The 15,339-nt window shown below is 41.5% G+C and overlaps 1 protein-coding gene across 1 annotated transcript in view; it reads left to right on the top strand.

Moving 5' to 3' along the window:
• Nucleotides 1-15,339, top strand: part of LOC108678137 (CD109 antigen) — a 37,714-nt gene that overhangs the window by 9,194 nt on the left and 13,181 nt on the right. The window contains exons 3-20 of the mRNA XM_047884664.1: nucleotides 1,391-1,493; nucleotides 2,179-2,312; nucleotides 4,210-4,375; nucleotides 5,159-5,229; nucleotides 5,675-5,726; nucleotides 6,310-6,440; nucleotides 6,735-6,926; nucleotides 7,588-7,815; nucleotides 8,071-8,169; nucleotides 8,358-8,464; nucleotides 8,600-8,681; nucleotides 9,206-9,295; nucleotides 9,430-9,528; nucleotides 10,238-10,339; nucleotides 10,537-10,844; nucleotides 11,232-11,371; nucleotides 11,769-11,773; nucleotides 14,443-14,514. Of these exons, the coding sequence (XP_047740620.1) occupies nucleotides 1,391-1,493; nucleotides 2,179-2,312; nucleotides 4,210-4,375; nucleotides 5,159-5,229; nucleotides 5,675-5,726; nucleotides 6,310-6,440; nucleotides 6,735-6,926; nucleotides 7,588-7,815; nucleotides 8,071-8,169; nucleotides 8,358-8,464; nucleotides 8,600-8,681; nucleotides 9,206-9,295; nucleotides 9,430-9,528; nucleotides 10,238-10,339; nucleotides 10,537-10,844; nucleotides 11,232-11,371; nucleotides 11,769-11,773; nucleotides 14,443-14,514 (2,181 nt within the window). The remainder of the gene's footprint in view (nucleotides 1-1,390; nucleotides 1,494-2,178; nucleotides 2,313-4,209; nucleotides 4,376-5,158; nucleotides 5,230-5,674; nucleotides 5,727-6,309; nucleotides 6,441-6,734; nucleotides 6,927-7,587; nucleotides 7,816-8,070; nucleotides 8,170-8,357; nucleotides 8,465-8,599; nucleotides 8,682-9,205; nucleotides 9,296-9,429; nucleotides 9,529-10,237; nucleotides 10,340-10,536; nucleotides 10,845-11,231; nucleotides 11,372-11,768; nucleotides 11,774-14,442; nucleotides 14,515-15,339) is intronic.

Consider the following 15,339-nt stretch of genomic DNA (forward strand, 5'->3'; position numbering starts at 1 on the left):
GTGTGTTCTAGATTCTAGAACAACAAAAAGTAACAGCCGCGTGTTCCCCGACATTTGATGTGTGTTCTAGATTCTAGAACAACCAGCAGTAACAACCGTGTGTTCCCCGACATTTTATGTGTGTTCTAGAGCAACCAGTTGAAGTATTTGCGTGTTCCCTGAATCAGAACACTTGATGAGTGTTCTAGAACAACCTGCTGTAGCACCAACGTGTTCCCTGCAGCTGTGACAAGTACAACATTACAACAACATTACAAAGTACATTGAAGTGTACATTGAAGTGTACAACATTACAACAACATTACAAAGTACATTGAAGTGTAGATAGCCGAAACGTTAGAATATATGGATTTTTATTTCAGAACTGCGATCGTCTCTTTTTTATCCAGAATCATTATTCGACGCCTAAGTGTAATTGAAAAGGAAGTTTTTAGAAAACTTGAAAAACTGTTGAAACTCTATATACAACAGCAATAGCTGCTGCAGCTGCTGCTATACTCGTGGTTGCAGAGCAGTCAGATGTAATTTTTTGTGATGTATGGGGCTTTGCTTGACGTTTGAATTTAACTTGCCGGACTAGCATGGGACAACAGGTGGTTAGTGCATGTCGGCAGCTGATCCTGCATCTGATGCTGGTGCAGCTGATGATACGAACCTGCATCAGCTGCAACGCTACAATCAGCGATAACCTACGGTCGCGTGAGTGGAATAGTCGGGTTTTTGTAAATGCTGTTTGTTTTTAGCGCATTTTATCATTTATGGAAAAAATGCACTATTGTGCTCGCCATGTCCGTCTGTCCGTCTGTCTGTCTGTCCGTCTGTCCGTCCGTCTGTCCGTGACCTCAAGTTTTCGTCGACGAGAAAATGCGCTCTCTGTCACTCACTGCAGTGAGTACTGAGTTATATTTTTTTTTGGTTAATATTGATGCGATTCACCGCTGTTGTTTTAGCGCTGTTGTTTACAGTTTTTGCCTGTGCTATGTTCATCGCATTCTCCTGTTTTCACTCCTTCCGTTTCTTACTACTGACTGTTTCTCACTGTTACTGCTGTTCTGCACAGGTCTTGTTTTGCTCTAATTATGGAATAATTGTAATTGCATCTTTAATGTCATTTATGACTAGATTGTAGCAACATTTACGTACGCCAGGATTTGGTTTCAAAAGGTTAGCTTCCAATTTCAAACTAAGTTGGATGACTTCCATGGTTACACGAATTATATCATTACACGTATATCATGTGTTGTAAAATGCATGATTTATTGAATTACAATAACATTTCGTATTGTTCCCTTTTAAAATTATCATTATTCCTTTTTCAAACTTCCTTTTAAATATGTGGCGTTAATTTTTTGTGCGATAATTTCAACGGAGGCTTGCACACGCTGTCCAGTGCGGCAGGTCCCCTTCTTTGAGGGTTCTTCCCTCGGCCGTCCCCTCGCCAGCCTCTTCCTTCGACCCCACCTACCCTCCGAGCAGCAGCCCACCCAGCAGGGGTGAGTCGGGGTGAAAGGTGAGTTGGGTGAAAGGTGAGTCGGGGTGAAAGATGAGTCGGGGTGAAAGGTGAGTCGGGGTGAAAGATGAGTCGGGGTGAAAGATAAGTCAGGGTGAAAGATGAGTCTGGGTGAAAGGTGAGTCGGGGTGAAAGGTGAGTCTGGGTGAAAGGTGAGTCTGGGTGAAAGATGAGTCTGGGTGAAAGATGAAAGATGAGTCGGGGTGAAAGGTGAGTCGGGGTGAAAGATGAGTCGGATACAAGGTAAATCAGGTTAAAGTTTCGATGCAAGGGTTGGGTAAGTCGGGATGCAAGATAAGTTGGGGCACAGGGTGAGACTGAGTGCCGATGGGTCGTGGAATGAAAGAAGGTGGATGGTTGTAACTAACCAGTGACAGGTGGAATCAGCCAATTAAACAAGGTTGGTAACTATGGTAATAAGGGGTGATTTCAAGTCGAAACAATTCTCAACGCTTATTGCTTGTGGTGTGATGCGTGTGGTGCCTGGTGGCGTGGTTCTGATGCGGGTGGCTGTCCATCACACCACCAGCATCACGACCATCTCCTGGTTGTCCTCCAGCTCAGTGGTGGTGGTATAATGTGTATGTGGTGGCGTGGTGGTGTGGCTGCGTGTGGCAGAAGGTACTCTGGTTGTCCATCACACCAAGAGGTCCAACTTGCTGTTGCAGGTAACTACAACTTCAACGCAGGCGAGGTCCAACTTGCTGTTGCAGGTAACTACAACTTCAACGCAGGCGAGGTCCAACTTGCTGTTGCAGGTAACTACAACTTCAACGCAGGGAGTTCCAACTTGCTGTTGCAGGTAACTACAACTTCAACGCAGGGAGTTCCAACTTGCTGCTGCTGGTAACTTCAACTTCAACAGTGTGAACTTGATGTAGCTTCCACAGATTTTAACGAATATACTTAAGCAAAATTTTACGTTCCACGACTGCATGAAAGTGTTAAGCTAGCTTTGTTGTGGAAAAACGAATCGTGAATTACAGTTACCAAAACTCAAACACGTCAAGTGTTAAGAATTATTTCGGAGCATACTTCTCCCGCGCACTTAAAATTTGGACCTTTCATATATAGGACCAGAGTCGACGAGCTTAGGCAAAACTCTGTCTCTAACCAAACTAGACTAGTACTAGATTGTTCAACAATTTAGGACGTTATTATTTATGTTATGTTCACTTTATTGTTTCTTTTCCTCGATTATTTTCCTATATTGTTTATAATTTCTACTACCCTCAACTTTGTGTTCAAGTTGTTCATTCTTTGTTTTCAGAAACCGTTACAATCATATACGAGTTTTCATTCCGAACAATCCCCCAAACAATGAGCTATATTCTTTGTATCAAGCTCGTTGTTATGTTGTCTCGCATGGAAAGGTACTATACCCTTATTAGTAACTGCACTTTCATTCCTTTATTTTGCGACATTCAAATACAAATATGCTGACGTTGCAGTTCAGCAGGGGAGATCGAACACTTGTGCAACAGATCGATGCGTTTCATCGTCATCCTGACACCCCTTGCCTCTATTCATGATTCCCTAGTTATTGACGTTCATTAGTTTTCATTCATAAGTTGAGCCCGAAGAAATGCGCTCAATCTGAAAAAAAACTAGGAGCGGTTTGATTCAAAAAATTTTGCACCCCTGAATACCGTGATAGAAAACAAATTTTAAAGTATTATCAGACTAAGGAGTTCCGGTGTTATTAGTTGTTTATACACACATGAACCACATGAGTATTTCTATTTAGGCCTAAATATCTAAGTTTTATTTTTTCTCCTTTCCTACCTGAACTACAATCCTTTTCGGATTACCTACCCCTTTTACTGATCCTTAGCATTCAATTCTAATTATAGATGTCACTTCTCGGTTGGTTTTCCGAACTCGGCTACATGTAATTCATGGTCCAGCCTCAAATTGCGTGCGTGCTTATCGTAAGTTGTAACTCTCTTCTTTATTCTGTGATCTTCTCGACTAAATAATTTCTAGTATGCACGTCGATGCTTGCAAGTTGACTTACCTATGCTACGTACGTATCCCGGAAACTGGACCGCGCGTTGTTAGCGCATTTTCTCATTTATGGAAAAAATGCACTATTGTGCTCGCCATGTCCGTCCGTCTTTCCGTCCGTCCGTGACCTCAAGTTTTCGTCGACGAGAAAATGCGCTTCCTGTCACTCACTGCAGTGAGTACTGAGTTATATTTTTCTCTACATATGCTCGTTATGCCTGCTAGGATTGTAAATCCTGTTCAACGACGCCCGTGAATTCAGTGTTAGCCATTCCCTTGATTTTCTCTGCCGTGCAATCAGAGAAATGAGTGGGACATTGTCCAAATAACGATGCAAATTCTACCGTAGTGTGGGTCATCCTACCCCAGTTTGGTCCAATAAAAGGATCTATCAGCGTAACGTCCGCTCTTTATTCGTACAGACGGTAAGGAAGTGTGTCACTAATTGGACACGATGATCCATTCATGTTTCTTAGTGTATTTTTATCGTGTTATCATTCAAGTTTTATCATAATTATTACCATTCAAACGTTCCATTTCATTCTAATGGGTAGTTTAATGTTTTCTATTTATGGTTTAAGGTATTCTGCTCAAATAACATTTACATGTTATCTAACGGGCAATAATCATAATTATTACCATTCAAACGTTCCATTTAAATCTAACGGGTAGTTTAATGTCACCTCTTCAAGGTTCCGCTCTCGGAGGCGGGTGGGGACTGGCAGCTGCGGGTGGACGGCAGGACGCGGGTGGGCGGCAGCCTCATCTTCTCCCAGACAGCGAACCTCACCTACTCCCCCACCTTCCTGACCATCCTCATCCAGCCGTCTCGTCCCGTCTACAACGCCGGACAGACGGGTGAGTTGTACTCCCCCACCTTCCTGACCATCCTCATCCAACCGTCTCGACCCGTCTACAACGCCGGACAGACGGGTGAGTTGTACTCCCCCACCTTCCTGACCATCCTCATCCAACCGTCTCGACCTGTCTACAACGCCGAACAGACGGGTGAGACAACCGTCCCGACCCGTCTGCAACGCCGGAAGGACGGGTTATACAGCCGTCCCGACCCGTCTACAACACCGGAAAGACGGGTGAGGCAACCGTATTTACCCGTCTACAACGCCGGGCAGACGGGTGAGACAGCCGTCCCGACCCGTCTACAACTCCGAACAGACGGGTGAAAAACCGTCATGACCCGTTTACAATGCCTGACCGACGGATGATATAGCTGTACGCTCTTGCTGTTCATTTACACCAAAAGCTGGCGTCTCCTTTCGAACAAATTTTTATTCCAAGACTTTCATGCGGGAAGGCATTGATGTCAGAAAACACTGCTAAAAACCAGGATTTGTGTCAGCTGATACTGGTACCTGCTGGTAGTATTGCCTGAAATTATACTAATACTTCCTGCCCGTTTAACTCAGCATGTTAAATCATAAAATCAAGAACAGACAATTTCTTGCAAGTGACGCATCAGCTCTTAACCATGTCACTTGTGAGACCTCAAGATGCAGCAATATTGAAAATGTATCTTCGCCAAAACGATACCGGAGTAATTCGTTCATGGTTTTAATTATTTTGAAACTTTCTAAAGGCGATCGTATCATTTCATTTATAGATTTGCGATGATATTCGCAGTTCGCTTCCGAGCCATTCTGCTGACGAGGGACCTGAAGCCCTACGACGAGCCCGTGGACGTGTTCGTGCTGGTGAGACGACGTCGTGACGTGCATAATTACTCGATCAGTTATTCAATAATAACTCAATTATAACTCAATCATTTATTCGACAAATCATATATATACGAAACATCATCTTCATACGCCAGAATACGAACAAGTTATGATGAGGGAGTGGATCACAATCCCTCAGAATTTTAAATGTTGCTTAATTTGAATAATTTTTATTTCCAACTTTAAAATTTTATAAAATTTTGTTCGACTGCAATTCAAATTTAGATATTCATTTAATCATCGGAATGAATAAATTTCCCAAATTTGTATTTAATGTCTAACTCAATTTCAATGCTGAGAAGATCACAGTTGAGTTTAATAGGTTATATAATATATTATATAACTATTATATTATAAAATGCATTGATTTCGCCGTAAATACCGATCGCTGCTATATAATAACGCGTGAATTGATCGCCAGGACTCGCACGGCCGCGTCATGCGCCGCTGGCCCTCCATGCAGACCGGGCACGGTGCGTGCGTTTTGCCATGCATTTAATGTCTTAAATTAACTAACTTTAGGTAAACATACAGTTAATTATTGTCTATAATTAAGTTACTTTATTGTCACCAATATTTAAATTAAAGTTTGCTCTTACACAACTTATAAATTTCACAACCTGCAAGAGTTGCATGCATTTCTTATATTTTTGTCATCACTTTCCTGGCGTGGTGACACTGATGTATGACATATTTTATGTATCTAAATAATACATGTAATAAAAATATTTACACTATAAAATGGTTTCAATTATATAGAGCGATACACAGGTATTTGTTTAGCGTAGAAGCGCCTCCCACCTCATAAATTGCTGGATGTTCAGCAGCTACTTAGCTTAAACGTCAGTATGGATAGATCTGGAAAAAAGCAGTCGTCAGAACTTAAACATGCAGACAACTACTGTACATTACAAGGTTTAGCGACAGGCCAGACTTGGACTATTCTTCAACTGTAGTACTATACTACTAAACTATTATACTATAATAAATACTTTATACTATATATTATATACTATATTCTATATACTATAATTATACTATATTATAATTCACCAGGTGTGGTGACGCTGGCGTTCGAGCTCCCCCAGTACCCCGTACTGGGCAGGTGGAGGCTGCGGGTGGAGGCTCTGGCGCAGGTGGAGGACAAAACCTTCCTCGTGGAGCAATACTTCAGACCCAGGTTTGAGGTGAGGTCTATATATGTTATTATTACTAATATGAAAACTTTAATTTTTACAATATTATTTCTGGTAGATGAAAGAATAATTCGTGTTAATTTGTGAACAGTACTTCAGTCCCAGGTTTGAGGTGAGGTCTAGATATGCACGTAATTCATTATTATTACTACGAAAACTTCAATTTTATACATACTTCAAACCCAGGTTTGAGGTGAGGTCTATATACGCATTTAATTCATTATTAGAACATTTCGACTTTATTATAACTATCATGTGCAATTATTCATAAGAATAACACGCCAGGTGTTCGTGCGGTTGCCACACACCGTCAAGACGGTAGACGAGCGCCTGACGGGCGTCGTGGTCGCCAACATGACGAACTGGCGACACGTCCACGGCAACTGCTCCTTGCTGCTCCAGTCGGCCTTCCACTCCAAAAACTCCATACCCAGCGACGCAGACTTCTCCACCGTTTATAACGAATTCATACATAACGTAAGTTCCTTTATATGTTGTTGTTTAATGCCAAAAACTCCATACCCAGCGACGCCGATTTCTCTACCGTTTATAACGAACTCATACATAACATTAATTGGTACTGAAATGTTCTTGGTGTGTTATTAATATTGCATTGCAATGAAGGTGATAAGGTTTGATGTAAATTGTTAGTCCCATCTCAGCATCTGTATCAATGAATTTATTCCTCTTCTATATTGATTTAGATCGTTCAGGCCCAATGATTTGGTCGTTTCAACGTTTATCTAAAAGAATTACAGAAGTAATAGGCATTGCTACTAGTCTTAGTCAATTGGAAGGCAACTTCCTCTTTTGGTTAAGAATTAAGATATTCTTCTCTAAAATCACATTATGTTCCTCGGTTGGGGCTATTCAGTCACTGAAAATAATAGATTAAATTTCATTCATCAAGTTTCATGAAATTTTTTACACCATTTCATTAGGACTTTCCTCAGTTTTCTTCAAACATTTTCAAATCGAGAAATGCTGCTGTCTGAGTGGGATTGATGGAAGAGGAAAAGGATCTAGGATCGTTGTTTGTAGCCAGATTTTCTTTGTATTTATCCAATGCCTTGCCGTGGAAATGTAATTGCCACGCAAGATTAAAACGAATATCCAAATGAACACCTTCTCCTACCAGTTCCAGGGAGTGCACCCCTTCGACTTCGACATCAGTGGACTGGTGTCCACTTCTTCAGGCGAGGACTTGGACTTGAGTCTTCGCGTGGTGGCCGACGTGGGGGACGTGTTTGGCTGGAGGATAATACGAGGCTGGGCGATCGCCAGAGTCGTCCATGACGAAGCAATGCTTCAAATTCTTGGCGACCAGCCGCTGGTTTTCCGTCCTGGAATGCCTATCACCGTCCACGTGAGCTTGCATTTATTCATGCTAGATTTCTTTTCCAAATTCGGACTCGTATTCTGCATGTGCGGCCCTCTCGCTTACCCTCTCGACACATTAATGTGCTTACCCTCGACACGTAATGTGTCGACCCTCTCGACACATTACGAGAATCTTATTGCGAAAACTGTGAGTTTTTACTTAACCTGACAAAATTTTCTAATGCGATCTACTATCCTGATTGGGAAATACAATTCAAAGACTTTTACTTCTTGTTTACAGGCGTTTGCCTCGTACGCTGACCATCATCCGTTCGATGAAGAGGAACTTGAGCAGGCCAAGGTGACAATCACCTTGTACGTATCGGGAGGAACAAGCCAGGTGAGAGCCATTAAAAATGTTCATTATGCTAATTAACTCTAAATTTTCTATACCTGTGATAACTTAGTTAAGAATCCTTACATCACCATCGCTGGCTGTGATTTTCGATAGGTAAAGAATTAAAATAAGGTTTTTATAATCGTTTATGCATGTTTTAATTACTTGTATTTTCCTTTTTGTTTATTCAGGTCGAAAGCGCAGAGATTTCAGGACTTGATCTAGTCGAGCAAGGAGGTGTGGCGAAGGCGGTGTTTGACATTCCGGAATTGGCAGAAACTTTGAAAATTGATGCTCAGTAAGTGGCACCTTATGCAAGCTTTGAATTTCACTATAACTCAATGAAAGAAGACCTGCGCTTACTCTTGGATCGTACGTCCGTAGTTATATAGAAGCTTTGTGTTTGTTAATTTATTTGAGTTCCTTTGCTCAGGTTCAAGAGCACAAGCGGCCTGCAAGCTGCGTCCACCGCGCTGGGCACCAAACACCACTCCCCCCGGGACTACTACCTCCAAGTTGGTGCAAGTGATCATTGATACGTGTTTATATATTAACGATCAAATTCAAATAGAACTACTATATTGTCAATACTTTGTCGATGTATGGCCAGCAAGCCTTTGCCCTTCAGTTTTTTACCAGATTCCACCAAATACATTTCCCCCAGTTCTAGTCTCATCTCTGACCATCTTCCTTAGCTGGGACTCTTAAGCTATACGACCAGCAAACGTAACAGTCGTGTTGAGTGAGACTGTTTCATCGTTCGTTTCCGTTAAGCCTTTATTTACTGCAATGGTTACTCATAATATTTCTTGAAAATATTTGAATTGAAACGTTGGCACTCCAAACTTAACCGCTAAAGGCACTTAAATTCAACGTCTCTAAAAAAATCACTTTGATTCAACATGCCACTGACAAAGTATGTACGTTAAGACTGAGATTAATCCAATGAGAGTTGAATCCTTGGAGATAGTGTACCTACGTTGTACCCGTTGTCTTAAACCTACGTCTTGTGGAAATTTATCACAAATATTCTTAACAGGTGGAAACATCCAGTCAGGACATCTCCCCAGGCGACTACATCGTCCTGCACGTGAGGAACAACTTCAAGACTGACTACATCAACTTCATTGTAAGTAATTACTTTTTAAAAACTTTTTACAGAATAATTTACCTCGTAATTTATTCGATAAATTACCATAATTGCCAGTATATTACTATAATACATAATTGACGCGATTTACCCTTGATGGACTGTTTACGCAGATGAGCGGCAGTGGAGTGGCGCTTTACACCGACCGCACTGCGGTCACAGACAAGAACCTGCCTACTGTCACCACCTTCGCCATACCCGCGTCTACCGAAGTAAGAAGTGGTAGAAGTGGGGATGATGGTGGTAGTTGAAGTGGTAGTAATATTTATGATCTACCCAAGTAGTGACGATAGCGGTAATGCTTGCAGTATCATTCACAGGTGGTAAATGTGAAAGTAGTTCAAGTAATGGCCCGGAACTACGACATGTTCACATATTTCAGATCGTGCATTACAATCAAAGTACAAGCGTCATAACATAGTACACGGATCATAATTCATATACTGTACATGGCTAGATGTTCGTGAGTCATATCATGGCATACATGTCGCACAACCTAACAAGATACGATGGTCGTGATTCATTACATGACACGGTTACATGGAGGTAAATGTTCTCCCTTCTAGCCAATTGTGAAACCTGAGCCATGAGTGTCCAAGAGGATTGAAATAAAGTATGAAGTTGGGGCTTTAGTCCAGTACATCGGAATTACTGCGAGGATTGTGAACAAGTCCACCTCACTTTGTTCACTGAAAATATGAATTATCCACTGTACAATTATAGAATAAATTACAATAGAAGTGTCGGCATTGAAGAAATAGGCCCATGGCTAACTAAATTAGCTAAATCTTGTATTCATTTCAAATGTATCTAACTTCTTCGTTTCCAACCTGTAAAACACGATGGTGCCTATGTTTCTATTTACTCAAGTATTTATTTAAATGTATCTCACTTACTTTGTTTTCCAACCTGCAAACCAAGATGGCGCCGGTGGCCAGAGTGACAGTGTGGGCCGTAGCAGACGACGGTCAGTTGGTCACCCACGCCATCGCCATTCCCGTCAACCCTCTGGGGCGCCATGAGGCAAGCCTCTAACTTATTTTCTGTCGTAATAAACTCTTGGTAATTGTGTTCATAATAGCATTATAAAATTTTTAATAACTATCTTTCAGAGGTTGAATATTGATCAATGTGAGTCGAAGGATTTTCCTGCTCCATGACTTCCGGCCTCCAACGTCCCAGTTCAACCTATCATCTGTTGATAAAATTTTCCTTATCAGGTCGGCATCCGCTGGAACGACCACAAAGACCACTCGGGCGGTTCATCCGAGTGGAAAATGCTCGGTGAAATTGGGTCCTTTTTTGGCGTTTCTTCGTTGTGGGAGGAAACAAACTTCCTGGACGCGGGACATGACCTCGACGAGTCTCGAGTGCTACATCGCATGATGGGACTTGGAGAAGACGCCATCTTATCCGAGAAGTCAAGCCGGGCCCGTTTATCGCAGCCACGTCCCAAAAACCATCGCGTGCAGGACGATTTCCCCTACGCCGATGCGCCGAAGCCTCACATCCGGCGGGCCGCCACCAGGTCAGTGGCGGGAGCCTCCTGCCAATCTTGGGCCAGTGGCGGGTGCCTCCTGCCACTCTTGGGCCAGCGGCGAGTGCCTCCCGTCACTCTACACTGGGTGGCAGGGCCTCTCGGCAGAGAATACCATGGAAAATTGTTGGCTTAGGGGGGACAGGATTTTAATATTACTATTCATAGGCTTTTTGAAAATTGCATAATAGCGTTGACAGAATTCTTCGGTAAAAAATTAATGAAAAAATCAAGTAAGAAAGTTAAATTATTACTGGCTTCCTGTCAATGCCGTTTCCTATCCTTTTCAGGTGGACTGACAAATTTATATTTCAAGTATTTAATTTTATAAATAGCTTTGCGACTATTAAAATAATTAACGGTGGATCAATAACGCAGGTCCCGCGACGGTGGAGGTTCTAAGGTGCAGTTCTTCCCGACCAGTCTGGGGGGTCCCGACGTTGCCTCTACCTTCGCCTTCGCTGATCTACTTCTACTTACTGACACTACCGTCTACTACCAGCGCAGTCATGCAGCCGGTACTATGCTCATATTTTACTGACCTACCTATTTCTTTAAACTTTAAACTACCATGCACTTCTGACACAGTCCTCTTCTGGTAACGTGATGGTAGTACTGTTGTATTAACAGTGCTAATATAAATACGGCCACTCCTAACACTCATTCTACGCATACTAAAACCTCTACTTCTGTTGTCACTGCTGATATTCTAATTTTATTAATATTACTGTCGAAGTAGTAATAAAAACTGGTATTTTAATTTAAGAGTGAATGGGCGTTGAGAGAATATGATAACTTTATTTTTTTAATATAATTTTACTTAAAGGAAAGTAGATGCAGGCGTTGATTTCCACGCTCAAAAGCGAATTGTTTTTGTATTATGTTGTTTTAAGACAATGTCCAAATTACGTACAGTTATCGTTTGTTATCATTTGTTATCAGTAAATCGCAACCCCACAGCAATTTGCAACACTACTTTTTTATTGCGGCAATACTTACAGTACTTATAGTTATATATTTTCTATAACTTTGATATTGAAACCACAATTTTCATTATATTAATAACACTGTATGAACTTATATATTTCTTGATGTATCTGGTATACGAAATTTGTGCAATGTCATTTTCCACAATTAACAATTTTTGCCTGAATGTCTCATTCCCATTTTGTGTTTCGTTCACGAACTAAAGTTTCGTTGAGATCGCAATTTTAAAATTTTTATGACTTACAAAAGTTGTAAGCTTACGACAGACACAAGTCGTAACTACCATCAACTATTAGTTATATATATTTTTAGTAGTTATTTATCCGTAAACCGAATGAAAGTCTCTTGAATTGGTAATGGTTATGTGGGGTACTGATAGCTGTAAATTTACGACTATTTTCATGTACAGGAACCTGGTAATATACTCTGATTAAGTATAACTTGTTAAAGTACTGCACATTACATGTATGTCCAGCATAAATTGAATCCGTAATATTGGGCATGGGAAGTTTCTCAGGTATCGTCACTTTGTTTAACTGCTGGTGCTCCAGCACGTTTTCTGACGTCGAAGTGATTTACAGCGTCTTGGTGTTGCAAGAGAGACTTTTTGCGGAGTCATAGACCTAACAATCTGAATAATATGTTCTAATTTTTTACTATCGCACAATCTTCATATTTTGATTTTTAAATCGTGAGTAATGCATGCGTTTTTGGTCATCTGTAGATTGTATTTATCTTGGAAGAGAGGAAGTGACATGTCATGAAAATGTATTTTGACCGGTTGGATGATGATTTTAAATTTTGTTGCACGTTTCATGGTCACTTATTTCGCTAGTGCCAATAATTATTAATAATTATTGATTATTCTAACGGCTTGACAGTTCTATAAATTGGCAAAGAAGAAGTGACATTTAATGGTCACTTATTTCGATAATTATCAAATAGTGTAGTGATGGTAATAGAGTTCCAGCACCTAGTTTGGGTGAGCTAGTTCTGTAGGCGACTAGTGCTTGGTGAGTACCACAGGGAACGGAACTCCACTCCTCCTCCCAATCCTCTTCCTCATTCACATCGCCGACATAGATATGGCAGTGAACCACGCCACTGCATCGTCATTCGCGGACGATACTAGGATACTAATGATCATCACGGACAGGACGGACTATGAGAGGTTGCAAGAAGACCTTTCTGCAATATATGATTGGGCCGAGGTGCACAACATGCAGTACAACGGGAGCAAGTTTGAGGTTCTGAGGTACAGAGGAACCGGAAGAGCTGGAATGGAGTACCCCTATCTAGCACCTGACAACGCGGAAATCGAAGAGAAGCGACTCTTTCGCGATCTAGGAGTGTTGATGAACACTCAGGTCAAGTTTGGTGATCACATAGAGGCAATAGCCGCAAGAGGTAGGCGACAGATGGGGTGGATCTGGCGAATGTTCAGAACGACAGAAGCGGAACCGATGATCACACTCTTCAGAGCCCTTGTAATATTTATCCTTGAATACTGCTGCCAGCTCTGGACCCCGGTCACACTCGGGGCAGTACGGCAACTGGAAGGGGTCTAACGAACCTTCACTGCCAGGAACAGAGGGTTGGAGGAGTTGAACTTCTGGGGGAGGTTGCAATGACTTGGTCTTTACTCACTGAGGTTTGTCCGCGGTTGAACTAGTATAAAGTTGACCCATATGAGAAGCTCATTTTTGCGGATGTAGTGTGTTGTTCGCCTATGACGTCACTGATCTCAGTGACGTCACAAGCATTAACCAATCACCGAAAGGCGATCAAACCAGTCAACCAATCAGTCATGGGAAGGACAGGATTAGTTACGTTTCTCGATTTCAGTGACGTATCAAGAAAGCTGAACTGAAAGACGGAAATCTTCGTGGGTCAACCTTATATAATTCAATCATGGGTATGTCATTCTGTAAACATGAAAAATGATAACGGGAATGGCACCAAACTTCGAAAACGAGACCTTCAAGATTGAGACACACACTATAACGAAAGTAGGGGGAGACTGTGTAGGATCCCCCCACTACGTAACAAATCTGAGGTTCAATCCCTGCGGGAAGGATCCCTTTCCGTGGCAGGGCCGAGGCTGTTTAGCGTCCTACTAAAGGATCTAAGAGAGAGGGAGTTCACCCTGGAGACTTTCAAGAGAAGACTGAACGTTTTCCTGGGCACAATCACAGGTCAAACTCCCCTGCAACACTACCAGCGGCGAGAAGCAAGCAACAGCATCGTGCATCAGGTGGCCCAAATGAGGGCGGATGAACGATAATCAGAGGCGGCGATCCATCGTGGCCTGGGACTGCTACGTCCCAAACAAATACTAAGGATACTAAGGATACCTGGCCACGCAGCACGGCGCAGCATACCTGCGGCGATCCATCGTGGCCTGGGACTGCTACGTCCCAAACAAATACTAAGGATACTTAGGATACTAAGTGTAATAGCGATGAGAGAAGTTCCAACACCTAGTTTGGGTGTCCAGCTTTTGTAAATTGTCTAAATTTTATGTTTTTGTTATGATAAAATAAAGAACAACCTAAGTACTATTAAAAATAATATATGTAGATTGGAATGTTGAAATTCACAGTTGCAGCCTGGGGAGTTCCGGGACGTGAGCATCCCCATCGTGTTCACGGGGATGGGGGAGGTGATGGTGACGGTGACAGGCTCCACCCAGATGATGATGGACAGTGACNGAAAGATCGGGTTCCAAAGGCCGGATCCCTTGTGAATCAAGTCAAGAAAAATTCAAGAATCGGCAACAGGCCATGTGCCTATTTCTTCAGTGCCGACACTTCTATTCTATTCTAAACTATTTTTTTTCTGTTTGATCAACTCATTCCTACGAGGATAATTATGCAGATTGATTCTTTATTATTACTGACGAATAAAAATCTAAAATGGCCAATCCAAGAGATTGTTACGAGCTATTTTAATAGATATTGTTTACTGGGACAGATTATTAGTTGTTGAATTTATTATTAAATAATTTATACTTCACTCCAAATTATTGTTAAACTTCAGACTCATTCACTTGAAGTAATCGAAACTGAGACTGCGCCAATTAATAATATATAGAAAAATATTAATATTCAAGGTATTATTGTTCTTAATATTCGACGCTCACGCATAGAAATGCGTGAGATTTTGTTCAATTAGCGAGCACTTCTAGTCATTGTGTGGGTCATCTTGATCTAATTAAACATGATAAAATTAATTAATTAAGCCCAAAAGGAAAAAGAAGGATCAGAAAACACCCACAATCTTGAATCTCATCATGCCAAGTTCCTTAAGTAATTTTGAAACTACGGTAATTTATACTAGAGACATTCTCATTAAACTCAACTTTCGAAGTCTGAAAATTAGTTTAATTTTTTATTTGAGGGCAAAAGAAATCAATCCGAAAAATTTATATTAAAATTCAATTTTTTACTATGCACGCCCCTTTTCTACTGTTTTCTCATGTCCACAACATTTCCACCAA

The sequence above is a fragment of the Hyalella azteca genome, unplaced genomic scaffold (genome assembly GCF_000764305.2).
Source record: "Hyalella azteca isolate HAZT.00-mixed unplaced genomic scaffold, Hazt_2.0.2 contig15826, whole genome shotgun sequence".
NCBI classification, from domain to species: domain Eukaryota; kingdom Metazoa; phylum Arthropoda; class Malacostraca; order Amphipoda; family Hyalellidae; genus Hyalella; species Hyalella azteca.